General features: G+C 37.0%; 1 protein-coding gene across 1 annotated transcript; it reads right to left on the minus strand.

The window, feature by feature from the left end:
- Positions 1-2179: 2179 nt before the first annotated feature.
- On the minus strand, positions 2180-9003 carry LOC116146632 (histone-lysine N-methyltransferase ASHH1). The gene is made up of 9 exons (XM_031432039.1): positions 8668-9003; positions 8426-8582; positions 6627-6713; positions 6209-6293; positions 6024-6117; positions 5697-5895; positions 4704-4738; positions 2857-3352; positions 2180-2712 (listed from the first exon to the last, which is right to left on the minus strand). Exons 1-9 carry the CDS (start codon positions 8790-8792, stop codon positions 2443-2445), a joined length of 1548 nt encoding a protein of 515 aa, XP_031287899.1. The 5' UTR covers positions 8793-9003; the 3' UTR covers positions 2180-2442.
- Positions 9004-14804: the final 5801 nt, after the last annotated feature.

Raw genomic sequence — 14804 nt, forward strand, 5'->3', positions numbered from 1 at the left:
TTTCAAAACGGGTAAACACCTTTTCCCACCCAAGGTTTGCCTTATAGAACCTGTCACCCAAAAAGTTTCAAACTGTCACTTTTTAACTTAAAGTCAATATTCTGATACTACTTAAAGTTGATCTAGTGGCAAAAATTCTCTCTATCACCACCATTAAACATTCGGTCCCCTCTCACTTCAACATCTGATTTCTCATCGATTGTTGGTCACCGCAAAGCTAGGGTTTCTTAGCTTCTTATTCTTAGCTGATTTCTAACTGATTCCAACGACGAATATTTAAACATCACCACCATTCGATCCACCGGCCTTCACACTATAAAAATTCTCTTACCCTGACTTATGGTAATTCCTGAATGCCAGTTGAGAAAGTGAAGTAAATTTTGGATATTGATGGAACATAATTGTTGGGTGGGAAAGTGGCATTTTGAAACTTTTTGGGTGGAAAGTGTTATTAAGACAAACCTTGGGTGGGAAAAAGTCATTTACTCTTTTAAAACAAACAAAGAAGATAGTTCCATAAATATTTATTAATTTATAATACTTTAAATTCTAATTATTTGTTAATGATTTAAATAAATTTTTGTTATTTCAAAAGTATCAAGGGATTTTATTTTATTTCAAACTTGGGTCAATGTATTCAACTTTTTTTTTTAAATAATACATGGAATAAATCTTATAACTATAATATAAGAAATACTGTGATAGCTACATTAAGTTTATAAATGTAACATATTTTTAACTATCTCATTTTCTAACTTAATGATTCAAATTGACTTTGATTTAAAGATCATTGTCAAGGTAATGTTACCTTCTGAGTTCTACCATGTATGTATGCCTTATTCAAAGTGACGAAGATATGATGAAATGATAACGTATATTGAATTTCTGATAAATGGTTTATAATTTACGATTAATACAGAGAAAAATGGTTTATAAATATTAAATATTATCAGAACAGATAGATTGATTTTAGTATTTTCAAATGGTGTATTTAATATTCTAGTAGGGAAGGAAGAAAAAGAAGGGTTGATGATATAGAGAAAGGAATGGTAGGTGATGTCGAGAAGAAGAACACTTGACTTATTGTTTGAATTATTAGATAATTAGGTTTCTAAGTATGATTAGTTAAAGAGTAATTTGATGTATGAGATTTGAAAATTCCAAACATAGAGTTTTTATTAGGTTTTATATTAATTGAGAGATGAATATTTATTCTTACGACGTGGAAGATTGCGGTTATTTTTTAATCTATATCACAATTCTTTAATATAAGCGAGACTTTGAATAAATTAAACAAGAACGAAGAATTAATAGTTGGAAATATTTAAAACAAGAAAAAAAAAATTAAAAACAATAATAAAAATAAAATATTTGTTTATTCATAATATCGGTCATTCATATTATGTTGTTGTTCAATAACAATAATATGATGAGGAATATTAATGAAAACTACATATCAGGCCTTTATCATATAAAATGTTACATCTTCAACAATACCATCAAATTTAATGTAACGTATTATTTTTTTTATATAGAAAAATCTCTTGTAATTTATATTTTATGTTATTTTAATAAAGATTTAATTTTTTTTTTTCTTTATAGCATTAATAACAAAGGTAAAGTATTTTAGGAGAACTATTTTAAACATGAATTTATACGTAAATTTAAGAAGAAAAGTCCAAAATAAGTATTAAACACGTTATTATTGAATTTGAATTAAACATATAAAGAATTGACTAAGGTCATCAACCTCAAATTCAGTAACTATTTTCACAAAATTCAGAGGGTCAAAATCACCCTGCGTGGCCCGACTGAAAAACAGGCCCAGTGATTACGTGGCAACTTTCCAAGGGACCCACGCGGTTTTGCTTAGGTTTCAACCATTATTAAAAAATTAAAAAAAAAAAAAAAAAAAAAAAATCAAAGACAACACTGGATTTGTAACTAAATAATAGCATAATATACCATATAGAAGTGTAAGGTACGCTACAACTACAAGCCCACCAAATTATACCGGCAATTAGGGGCTTAATTATCGATTAAATTCCATAATGTTACTGCATCAATACCAATCTTCGAAAAAATTTAAATTCATTGTATTACATCGACTGCACACTAAATAGTCGATATGTATAAATTAATGAAAATGTACTCGATCGATCATGGACTTTTTGAAGTATACAAAAACATACTGAGAGAGCACTCGCAATGATTTTTGAGATAAAAAAGATGTTAATGTGGCAGAATTAATTGTTTAAGATAGATAACAGATAAAAATAATATATACATGACATGGATTTTCTGAGATTGAAGTTGCATTTGATTAGTGCTAGAATCTGGAAGCTGAAAAACCCTATAAAGAAGCTAAAAATTGACTTCATACTTTCTAAATCTTTGATAAATTAAAGTAGAATGGATATAAGGGAATAGTTACCAGCTCTTTCAGAACCCCAAATACTTCACATCGTTGGGATTGTCTCCGCCGCTAGGTTTCACTGGGTCGAGTGTTCTTCTCGGAGTGCAGGCAACATTTTTTATAATGGAGGAATACATATCAAACTCTGTCTTCAGTTTCAAGCAGCACGCTTCGATCCATTTCTCAGCTACACTTGTGGCCACACTGTCTTGGTTGTCCCTCTCATGCTCCTCAATGGCTGGGCGTATTTCATCATACAAGGACGAGAGCTGGGAGGTGGCCTCCCTCTTCATTTCCTGTGAAAACTCAGAATTTTCAAGGGGAGATGAAAATTTTTGTAACTTGCTCCAACCTAATGGATCTCACGAAGCTCATTGGATTTAATGTTAAAATGACAACAGTTCTTCCACTCTATTATCATAGAGAGGCATAATTCGTACCTCATTTCTGAGAATCTCCTCTTGTGCTTCTTTTGATGCCAAGAGTTGGGCAACATGTTTTGCATCAACTTGCTTTTGTGCAAGATTTTTCGACTTTCCATTAGAATACGGCTGTGACCTTTTCCTTGGCACAGGGCCTGGACCAATGTGATAGTTCCGGCATGCACTGTTACTTTTGATGCGAGATATCATTGCATTCTTTTGTGAAAAGGCCTGTTGAGTGTCTTGCGAATACAATTTTGTGTCTTCATTTTCTTCTGTTTTTGGTACAATATTCACAACTACACCTTCCATTGGAACTGATTCAGGTGGCTGAACAACAAGAGAAGTAGATTCCAACAGGGGTTCACTTTTAACACCAACACTCAGTGCCATGGCAAAGTCATTTTTCCCATTGGCATCAATTTCAAGTTCTGATGAATCCATACTTTTGAGAAGCTTGGTGAAAGGCTCATCTTCTGCAGAATCATAGAGTGGTATCTTTTCCACCGAATACCTGTAACCAAACAGGCAGGTCAAGAGAAACATATGGAAAAAGTATATCAGAAGTTGGTGCCTAAAAAGCACCCCAGGAACTGAAAAAGAAAAAAAATGCAGTTAATAATGAGTTTCAAGTACCATATGCAAAAAGGTTTTAATATTGAAGAGAAATCTACATTACGTACACATTTACTAAACTTCATGAGCTTCTATGGCAACAACAGGAAAGAAAAGAGAAAAAAGGTCCACTTTTGCAACAATTTGATAAATTTGAGAAACCTAGAACTTCCTCGTGATCTGATATCAGCTTTCACATTCTAAGAATAGCATCAGGTCAGCAATCGGTTGAAGACTTAAGTGGGTTCTGTCGAAAATAGTTAAGTGAAAACAGTGATGAGATTAATTAGGTTCTGAAGTCCCTCAGGAACGTTTATCAACTGTTAGGCAAACTGCGGAAGCAAACTGGACAACAATGTCACAGTTAGAACAGCAAGGAGTTGGTCACTAACTGCCTGACGAAGGACCTTTACCCTTATCATGTAAACCACCCTCCCCATCACATTCTCTACATTTACAATGTGCAAATATCAGGATTTATCACACTCCAGAGGTATGTTACTGAAGTAGTTATTATGTTGCTGAGGGAGAGGAGAATACAAGTCAGCAAGCAGACATGTATTTGACATGCATGATATATACAAAAGAGTTCCAAGCACAATACTTTAGAGGCTCTTAGGGTTTCAAAACTTCTCTCAAGGTAATCTGACCCAAGTTTAAGATGGTTAGGGCTTTGTAAGGTCCCTTCCAAGGAAATTAGGCTTTAGCATTTGGTTTGACTTATGTCCCATTCTTCAGTGATTAAAATCATATTTTTGAGAATGCAGCTAGGTAAGTAATGAACAAGGAGGGTGGTGCATCAACTGTTTGTGCAGCCTCTACAGCTGCAGGGCAAAGAGTCCTTCTAGGTATAAATTTCTCACATGTACAAAAATTAAGAATGCTAGAAATTCAGCCGTCATCCAAGTCCATATTATTCTAAAAACTTTGCCCAAAGTCAAGGTGTGTACATTAGGCACATTTAAATTCTGTCCCAAACCATCCTCCATATTATTAAGTGCCTAACTAGCTGGCCTACTCCAACTCAACCAGCCAGGGTGGCCAAGTCAATAATCATTTTCAGATGATATGTGTAAATTCAAGTATATTGCTGACATATACTCATGACCTGAAAATGGTTATGATGAAGACTAGGAATCGCCAATGAATGAATCATTAAAAAAAATCAAAAAGTTAGATAATAATCACTAGCTCAAAGCATTGGAACCGCCAAGTTGCAAATAGATGGATCATTAAGGATAATGAATTACCTGTCATCATCATCTTCCCAGAGATAAGTATCCTCCTGTTAAGAATTTGCAGCACATTGGCAAAAATAGATTATTACAACTAAATCAACAAAAGAGGTTCAGTTTTCACTTTTAAAAAAATATGGCCTGAACAAAGCAGTAAAATGCCATGAGAAAGCTAAAAACAAAATTGTACGAAATAGAACAATTGGCCCACTGATGCCCAAATCAATTAAGAAAGCCCCCAACATCATTCTCTTTAGACAATCTTCACAGGAGGTAAACTTCACTAAATACTGACTAACCAAGACTATAAAGCAGATTGAAATTTATGTTTATCATTACTTGACACATAGCACTAAAGCTAAATCTTCTCCATATCTCTGGACAGATGTATCTCTGATATTAGGAACCAAAGCTTTCACCAATTAGGGTGCCATATAAAGCCTTTCATTTCTAATAGGGTTACCCATTCTTTCAAAATCCTTATGAAAGTGTTCCTTAGAACCAATTCGTCAAATAGGTTGGCACCCAGGACTCAGCTAAAATAGAATGTCAACCTCCCAGATTACAGTCTGAGCTGAACAACAAATATCAGCTGCATGCAGGACATTGGAAACATAATCTGGACAAAATACAAAGAATGTGCATGTCCATTCTAAACAGTGAATCATGCAAAATAAGTAACTTTCTAATAAAGATACCACCTAATCGATGCCATTATTTAATCAGTCACAATTCGCTTGCACATTGAGTTGACATTAGCATGTCAGATAGGTGGGAAAGACATCTTCATATGTTTACTTCTATATCCATAAATTACAATTACTGCTATATAAAAAGCATATTTTTAACTTGAACTATTTGAACAAGAACTTGTGAAAGCAACAGTTTCTGTAAAAATCAATTTTTACATATGGCCTCAGTTTTCAAGCACACCACATGGGGTCAGACAATTTTGCATATTTCTTCAGAACTAAAATTTATTACAGATCAAAGTCTTTCAGAGTTTACCTGGAAACCACGAGATTTTGCTCCAAGAAATCCAGAACAGCTGGCTGCACCACAGAGGCAGCGAACCTTGTTGCCACCATACCATTCAAAATTATAGTCATATGCTAGTTCAGTTCCAATGGAAATATCTTGCTTTGCGAAAATTCCAACCCTGATTTCTCCCAATACATTCCACTTTCTTGTCTCACAATTTGGTTGGCTGAAAACTAGAAAGAAGAATCAATTAATGTCAACTTTGAACAACTGTTATCAGTAAAAGTGCCTCAAACTATTGACAATAGTATTTCTATTTTTCCCCCAACTTTTGCTCTCACTTAAGTGTCTCACCATGAGTGATTTATAAACCTAGCATGGCTACCCTTTACAGTAGCATCAATGGATTCAGCAGCATTAAGACAAATGATATATGCATCCTTCAGACCTGCATCAGGCCACACAAAAAGATGAAACTAGTTTCCAGAGAAAAGGAAAACAAAGTAATATAAACATAAATTTTATGCTTTTTTGTCCACCTTGAATTTCATAGGTGTGGGACCTTCTCCTTGCTTCTTTCCATGATATCACTTCACCACAGTACTCAATAATAAATTGGCCTGCCTGCAATATAACCCAAAAAGCAAATGGTAACACACAAAAATAATTCCAATAGTATCATGTCAACTTTACACAAGAAGAATCAGGATAAAATATGTTCTAAAGATGAAAACTGCATTTATATGCCTTAAAAAATCTATGAAACATAAAATGCTAGCATGCCTACAATAGATACAATAAGCAGATAAGATATCCTGATATTGCCCTTACAATCAAGAATGTTCAAATAATCTTATTGAGTAATTTTTTCAACAGCTGAGGATAAAAAAATAAATAAATCAATAATGAAAACTTTATTGATGACAACAAGAATAATGCTAGTTTGGTAAGTAATACCTTTATATTCTCATCAGCCAAAAGACCCCATCCACGGCCTTCGGTTTTAAACAACTTTGTCTTAGCATATTCACACTTCTGAAATCTCTGTGAAGCAGTTAACATATGTAACATCATAATTGCACCAAGAAAAAAGAAAATAACAATATTATCTTCATAATGCATGGACAGGGAACTCAGGAACACAAAAAATCATCAAACTTTAGACTTGTTGTGACAATGCCACTGTTCAAATATTTTATGCAAGTAAACAACATAATAAATGCATGGAAGAAAGCTACATGTCCACTCATAAATGCAATAGTAATCTGAGGGTGTGGCAAGGTAGTTTTGATATATGTGTTGTAACAAAATGAAGTTTGCATGTGGATGCATAATATTTTTTCCTCTTTGTTAAGAAATCAATTTACATACACTTCATAGATATCTGCTCTTGGGAAAATGAAAAAGAAATCAAGAGAAGTATAAAACAAAGTTGACAACAAGAAAGGTATCTCTTCTAAGTAAGAAAATTCATGCAAACTTATAATATCCACCTTGCACAAACCCTTAGAAAGGTTATAGTTTCATATAAAGGAAAAAAGGCACATAAAGAACAAAGAAAGTACCAAAAATTTTTCATTTTTTTTTTATATCAAGTACATAATATATATATATATATATATATATATATAGAGAGAGAGAGAGAGAGAGAGAGAGAGAGAGAGAGAGAACAAAAGCAGTCAAAATTCAAACATTAGAGGCCCTCACTCACAAATATAACAACATAAATGCAAACAAAAGAATATAGACACATGCGTGCATACACAAAAATGTGCAACCTCATCTACATAGAGGATTACTTGAGTAAATATATGTGTTTTGCTACTAACCACCACTGCCTTTATTAGTTGCCCCTCAATTTTTCCAATATTTAAAGATTACTCTGTGTATTTATTCATGGAGAATCTATTAACATCCAAAATCTCAAACCCGTCAAGCATACTTAGGCGCCACCAACATTCCAACCAAATAAACTCTAACAAAATTCAAGCCAAAACAAAAGGACAGTGCTACCGACACATCATAACACTGTCTCACTTCAAAACAGTAACATCTTCTCCATACCCAAAATTTTAAAACTAGGATAAATCTCACAAAAATTCAAGCCAAAACTAAAGGACAGTGTTACCGACACATCATAAAAATGTCTCACTTCAAAACAGTAACATCTTCTCCATACCCAAAATTTTAAAACTAGGCTAAATCTCACATAAATTCATGCCAAATACCGACATATCATAAAAACGTCTCACTTCAAAACAGTAACATCTTCTCCATACCCAAAATTTGAAAACTAGGATAAATCTCAGACTCCTTGTTTTTCAGAAAAGGTAGAAACCTCCTAAAAGAAGATTTCTAATTAAATCTTAAGAAACTCCATGCAAAATCCCTAACAACAAACAACACCTTCTTACAACAAGAAGAATAATACTACACCAACAACCCTCTCTCACAAACTTTCTCTTACAATCCTGACGTGACAGTTCACAATTGGTCAATTCACAATGGGTCCCACATGGGTATAACCCTATCCCTGTTTAGTCCATAAAAGATAAACTTCCAACCATAAAATCGACTTGATCATCTAATTCATAGAAACACAAAGAACTCTCACTAAAGTTTACAAAAAACTCATTATAAACGCAATTCATCGCGCTAATTCAACAAAAACCACCATATATGCTTACAAAATCAAATTCATAGTAATTGCAAAACAAAATTCAATCCATATATAAATATAAACAAAGAAAACATACTTGATTCTTGCAAAAAACACCACAAGGACAAAATTCAGGAGTACATTCAGTGCTTGTCAACACGTTCAAACACCTCTCACCACACGCGCTCTCTGGATTACTGGGATCATATTTACATACACAGACGGCAATATCCTCTTCCTTCTGCTTCTTATGCCTACGAATTTTGAAGAATTAATTAATTAATTCGTTAATTTAATAGCACTGGAGAAAATAAACGAATAATTTAGAAGTTAACTTACTTTCGATGAAAGAAGTCGTTTTGATGAATGTGTTCGTACGGTGGGGGTTGCTCTTCTTCTCGTTGTTGCGACGGAGGATCCATTGAAGAAGAGAATAGAGGTATCATTTCTTCGCTTGAATACATAATTGCTCTGAAACTCGCATCAAATTCCTTCCTCCTGTGCTCGTTCAGAGCTCCGAAACCTAAATTTTTTGGGAACAAAATTTGGGAGGGAAAAAATTGGGCGTATTTGTAACTTTCTTAAATACCTGGGTAAAAAATATCCCAAACTTTGAGGAGAGATCAGATCATTTTCAAAACCTAAAGATCCCTACAAGATTACTAATCACTAAAATCTGGTACGCGCCTTAAAATAAAAGCTTTAAAACATATATATATATATAAACATTCGCATCTCAATAAATAAATATATATTATATATATAAATAATCGATAGAATTCTTCTCTTTTAGGACGTCCTATAATTTTTATTACTCAGGACTTTAAATTTGAGTCCTTAGATATGGATTTTATTCAAATTTAAAATATACACAATAAAAGAGTTGTACAATATTTATATTGGTGACGTAATGATAATTGTCATGCCTAAAAAATCAGGACTAACGCATGCTTATGTCAGCAAGGACCAATTAGAGTTCAAGAAAGCTTTGTGTTGCCTAGGCGCTGCCACATTGTCCAAGGACAGAAGGAGTAAGACTGTCATCAACTTGGCAGGTAAAAATTTGGCTTGTGAGTGGCTGGGGGTCACCCACCTGCAAAAGCCCTGCACGATTTAAGGAGATCTCATGTGCAATCAACCAATGGAAAGTAGGGTAGGAATTGTACGACACCTGCCTGCTTACAAACTTGTAATCATTACCCAAAAACCTCTTACTATAAATAGAGGGCTCCCCGCTATTTTTCGGGATTCGGATAACGTAAACACTCCCTCTCCCTTTCTGTACCTCTATTCTCTGATTGCTACTCGCGACCTGATTGTAATCTCTCATTTATAAAAAGACAATGGGCGTAAGATTCATTTTGAGCATCCGAACCATTTTAAAAATCATCTCCCATTTATTTATTTCATTTCTCATTCACGTGTAATTTCTAAGTCAGCTTAGCACTTTACACGTGCGAATAGTTGGTGTCAAATTCCAGCATCAACAGTTTGACGCTAGAATGAGGGCCTAATTTAGTATCCACTCTTCATCAGGAATCTCTGATTAATTGGTTATGTTCGCTAACAAATGGCTCGTGGTTTCGAAACCAAGTGAGCTAGTCCCAACAACGAGGAAGTCCTTTGGGTACAAGATGACACTTCTCCTAAAGTGCCCCCGATTTAGTACCACGACAGATATTCCTTCGAGCTCACAGCTCGACCTAGCTGTGATGGATTACCTGGAGAGATTCAATAATACTTTCCAAACAGTTAACCGAACGTTAAACTGTTTGGATCAGGTCATACCACCCAAGTCCAACAAGACGGTGCCACCATCAAAGACGCCTGTAGGTCGCACTAAAGCATGGAAACGGGCAAAGGCTCATGCCGCGCGCACTACAACGCGTAAAGACAAGGGAAAGTAGGTGGCAGGTAATAGGCCGAAAGGCTCCAAGGGACCAGCAAATACCGGTCGTGAAGCAGGTAGAATACTTATGGCTTTGTGACTTGGTGATATGTCGCATCATGAACCGTTCCACGAGACATTGCATGTGCACCCCCACAAGAGTGCAAGGCAGGGAAACCCCTACCAACCGCGGGTCAGTTTTGACCACCGTGGAGGTAGGGATAACTCCCCAAACCATTAATTGCCTTCACACAGCTCTAGTCAGCGTGTGTCAAGGCACACCGGAGCTTCCAACTGAGGTGAGGAAGAGTCCGATCTACGGTTTTTCCTCAATCGTAATCATGAGGGTCGAACCCACGTTGCGAAAAGTGATCCTCAAGTAGCTCTGCTGCCTCAGATTGAGGAGTTACAGCAAGCTCTGGATCAGCTTAGAGCTTAGCAAAATAAGCGTGGGCAGGTCGTTGATGTGTCTCCCTTTTCTACAGCAGTGTTAGCTGCTCCTCTCCCATCAAGGTTTAGAATGCCTGATATGCAAGCATTCGATGGGAATTCTTATCTGCAAGATCACCTTCATGAGTTTAAATACCTCATAGAGCTTTACCAAGCTTCCAACTTGGCTAAATGTCGCTGTTTGGCAGTGAGCTTGACTACCCACGGTAAGCACTGGTTTAGATCGCTTCCTCTAGGATCTATTAAATCGTGGCAGCAAATGAGCTCGTTATTCTTGAGACACTTCCAAGCAAATAAGAAGTTCTCAATGCCATTAAGCTATCTGAGCAACATGCGGCATGAGAAGAATGAATCTCTCCAGTCCTACATTGATAGGTTCCATAAAGAGCTGTACAAGGTGGCTAACACGCCTGAAGAATCTGTTCTCACTCTCATTATTGCGGGAGTTCGCCCACAGACCGACCTGTGGAAAAAGCTACAATCCAAGGATGACATTTCCCTCACCCACTTCTACGACCTTACTAAAAAGTACATCCGAATAGAGAATTCTATGGTCGCTCTTAATCGCCACGACCCTAGTCCTTCAACCAGTGCTTATAACAGGGGGAGGGTAGTAGAAGAGCTGGTCATAGATGGGCTAATGACAATAAGCGGAAGGGAAAGAAATAACAGTTTGAGCCCAAGAAATCTTATGCCCAGTTTCCTCGTCGCGATCGCGACAAGAATCAATATACTCCTCTGCCATTCTAGACAAGTTAGAAGAAGCTAGCCTGCTTGGACAGCCAACCCCCATGAACAACCCCCCTTTAGTAAGAAACAACAAGAAATATTATCGTTATCATCGGGATAATGGACACCACACCGATGAGTGTCAAGCTCTCAAGTAAACAATTGAAGACCTCATTGAGCAGGGGCACTTTAAGCAGTATGTTGATGGTCCGACTCTTGTTTGGGAGAAGGATTAAGGGGACTAAGGGAAGAAACATCGGGGTCGTAAGAGTCTCTACTTCGTGGGGATCATTTTTGGAGGACTGCACCTCATAAGGAATTCTCGAGGTGCTTAGGAAAGGTACGCTCAAGAAGCTCGCCATGACCTCGAAGTGTGATGAGCACAGCATCATGACCCACTAAGGTTCGCAGAGAAGAAGAGATTACCTTCTCAGAAAAAGATGCAGTATGATTGCATCATCCCTATGAGGATTCACTTGTCATCACACTTGAAATAGGTCGGTGCGAAGTCCATAGGATACTAGTGGACAATGGTAGCGCTGTGAACATCCTATTTCAATGAGCTTTTGAGGAAATGCAATTGGACAAGGAAAATCTGAAGCCTGCCTCTATCTATCTCTGTGGTTTTACTGGGGATCATCTGATTCCTAAAGGTACGATCGCATTTCTTGTCACTTTGGGTGAGACCAACAAAGTGACCAAGATGACAGAATTCTTAGTGGTATACTGCCCGTTCGCTTTTAATGGCATTCTGGGACGATCGTTACTGCGAAGTTTCAAGGTCGTCACCTCCATCTATCATCTGAAGATGAAATTCCCCACTCCGACGGGTTGTGGGGAAATGAAAGGGTCTTAGAGCGAATCTTGCGACTGCTATGTGAAAGCAGTGTAGATGACATGCAAAGGGAAAGGGAAGCCAGTGGGCATTCCCGAGCAGGTAATGACAATCAGCAGGATCGAACCACAGCCAGGTCTAGTGGAAGACTGCATAGATCCTCGTGTTCAGGAGTATTCCTATAGTGGGTCGGTTGAGTCTTTGTCTGAGGTATCTATCAACTAGAGTGAGCTGACGTAAGTGTTGAGAATTGGGAGTGTTGTAGATTGTTGTAGATAATCATGCAAAATCTTACAGATATTACATGATTAAGTGAATAAATCTATAATAGGATATTAGGATTGTAATCAATACATAATAGGAACAAATCTGTAAAATAGGAATGTATAAATCTATAATAGGATATTAGGATTGTAATCAATACATAATAGGAACAAATCTGTAAAATAGGAAGTTAGATTTTTTATTTCCTAGATTAGATTATTTATTTCCTAGATTAGTTCTTTATTTTCCTATATATTGATGTATAATTTGTCAATGCAATACAAGAGAAAATTACAATCAGTTCTCTGTTTGTAACAGAATCGGGAGTAATCTCAGCCCTCAGCTCGCTGCAGATTTAACGAGTTTCCTTAGCAAAATACTGATGTTTTTGCATGGACTCATGTTGATATGGTTGGGATCAACCTGAATATAATATGTCATGTACTTAACATGGACAGCACGGTCAAGCCGGTTCGCCAGAAGAGAAGAGCCATGGACTTCGAGTACTATGCTGCTCTTAAAGTTGAGGTGGTTAAGCTCCTCTCAAACAGGTTCATTCGGGAAGCTTATTACCCGAGTTGGGTCGCCAATCCGGTTTTGGTGAAGAAACCCAATGGCAAGTGGCGAACGTGTATTGATTTCTTTGATCTTAACAAATCTTGTCCGAAGGACAGTTTCTTTTTGCTTAGGATCGATTAGCTTGTGGACGCCATCTTTAGGCATGAGCTGTTAAGCTTCATGGATGCCTACTAGGGGTATAATCAGATCCCGATGTATGAGTCTGACAAGGAGCATACCTCGTTCATCACATATCGAGGACTGTACTATTATAAGGTCATGCCTTTCAATCTGAAGAATGCTGGGGTAACCTAGCAGCATTTGGTTAACTGTATGTTTTTTGAGAAAATTGAAAAATCAATGGAAGTCTATGTCGATGACATGCTGCTTAAGTTGCATGTCGCTTCAGATCACATAACACATCTCGCTGAGATGTTCGACGTACTCCGAAGATATATAATGAAGCTTAACCCTCATAAGTGTTCATTTAGAGTATCCACAGGGAAATTCTTGGGGTATATGGTTAACCACTAGGGGATTGAGATCAACCCCGAGAATATTCAAGCTCTCCTAGATATGAAAAGTCCCACAAATCGAAAGCAAGTTCAGAGCTTGAATAGGAAGATAGCGGCTCTTAGTCACTTTATATCGAGAGCAACAGATCGTTGCTTGCCGTTCTTAAAGTACTCAGGGTTAACAAGAAGTTCGAATGGACTCCAGAATGTGAGCAAGCCTTCCAGAGCATAAAAGAACATATCAAAAAGCCACATCTTCTATCCAAGCCTTTTCCTAAGGAAATCTTATTTATCTACCTGTCTGTCTCTCAGTATGCAGTTAGCGTAGCTCTCATTCAGGAAGAGGGTAGAGTTCAATGGCCAGTGTATTACACAAGCAAGCAACTACTGGATGCTAAGACTCGGTATTCACAGATGGAACGATTAGCCTATGCCTTGCTGATCGCTTCCAGGAAGCTGCGACCTTATTTCCATGTTTATACCATCCATGTTTTGACCAACTACCCACTTAGACAAGTTCTTTAGAAGCCGAAGGCTTTGGGTAAGTTACTTAAATGGGCTATGGAATTAAGTCAGTTCGATCTACATTACAGATTGAAGATTTCAGTTAAAGAGCAAGTTGTTGTTGATTTTATTTTAGAGTTCTCCTATCAGCTAGATCGAGAACCCGAATAGCCAACCAATGAAGTTGTTTAGGAAATTGTTCAGAACTCATCAACTTGGAGCCTTTATGTTGATGGGTCTTTGAACAGAAGAAGAGCCGAACTGGTCTTCTACTCCTCGGTCCCGAAGGGACTTGGATTCATGGAATCCTTAGGTTCGGATTCAAAGCTATGAATAATGAGACCGGATATGAAGCGCTAATTGCTGGTTTGCGACTAGCAAGAGAAATTAGGTCGAAATGGTTGACATCTATAGCGACTTCCAGCTGGTTGTTAATCAGAACCTGGGAGAATATTAAGCCAAAGAAGAGAACATGATTAGCTATTTGAGGAAAGCTAAGGTCATGCTCGAGCCTTTCAAGCATTATATGATCAATCAAATCCTAAGAGATAGTAACTCTGTCGCGGATGCTTTGGCAAAAATAGCCTCCTCACTGCACTCCAATGTCCCGGACAACATTCCAGTTCGGTACATCGAGGTTCCCAACATCAGCTCGCCTGAGCAAATAGTAGCTACAACCGAATCTACTTCTTGGATCACTCAACTTATTTAGTATCTCCGAGATGAGACTCTG

This window comes from Pistacia vera, unplaced genomic scaffold (assembly GCF_008641045.1).
Source record: "Pistacia vera cultivar Batoury unplaced genomic scaffold, PisVer_v2 Contig115, whole genome shotgun sequence".
Taxonomy (NCBI): domain Eukaryota; kingdom Viridiplantae; phylum Streptophyta; class Magnoliopsida; order Sapindales; family Anacardiaceae; genus Pistacia; species Pistacia vera.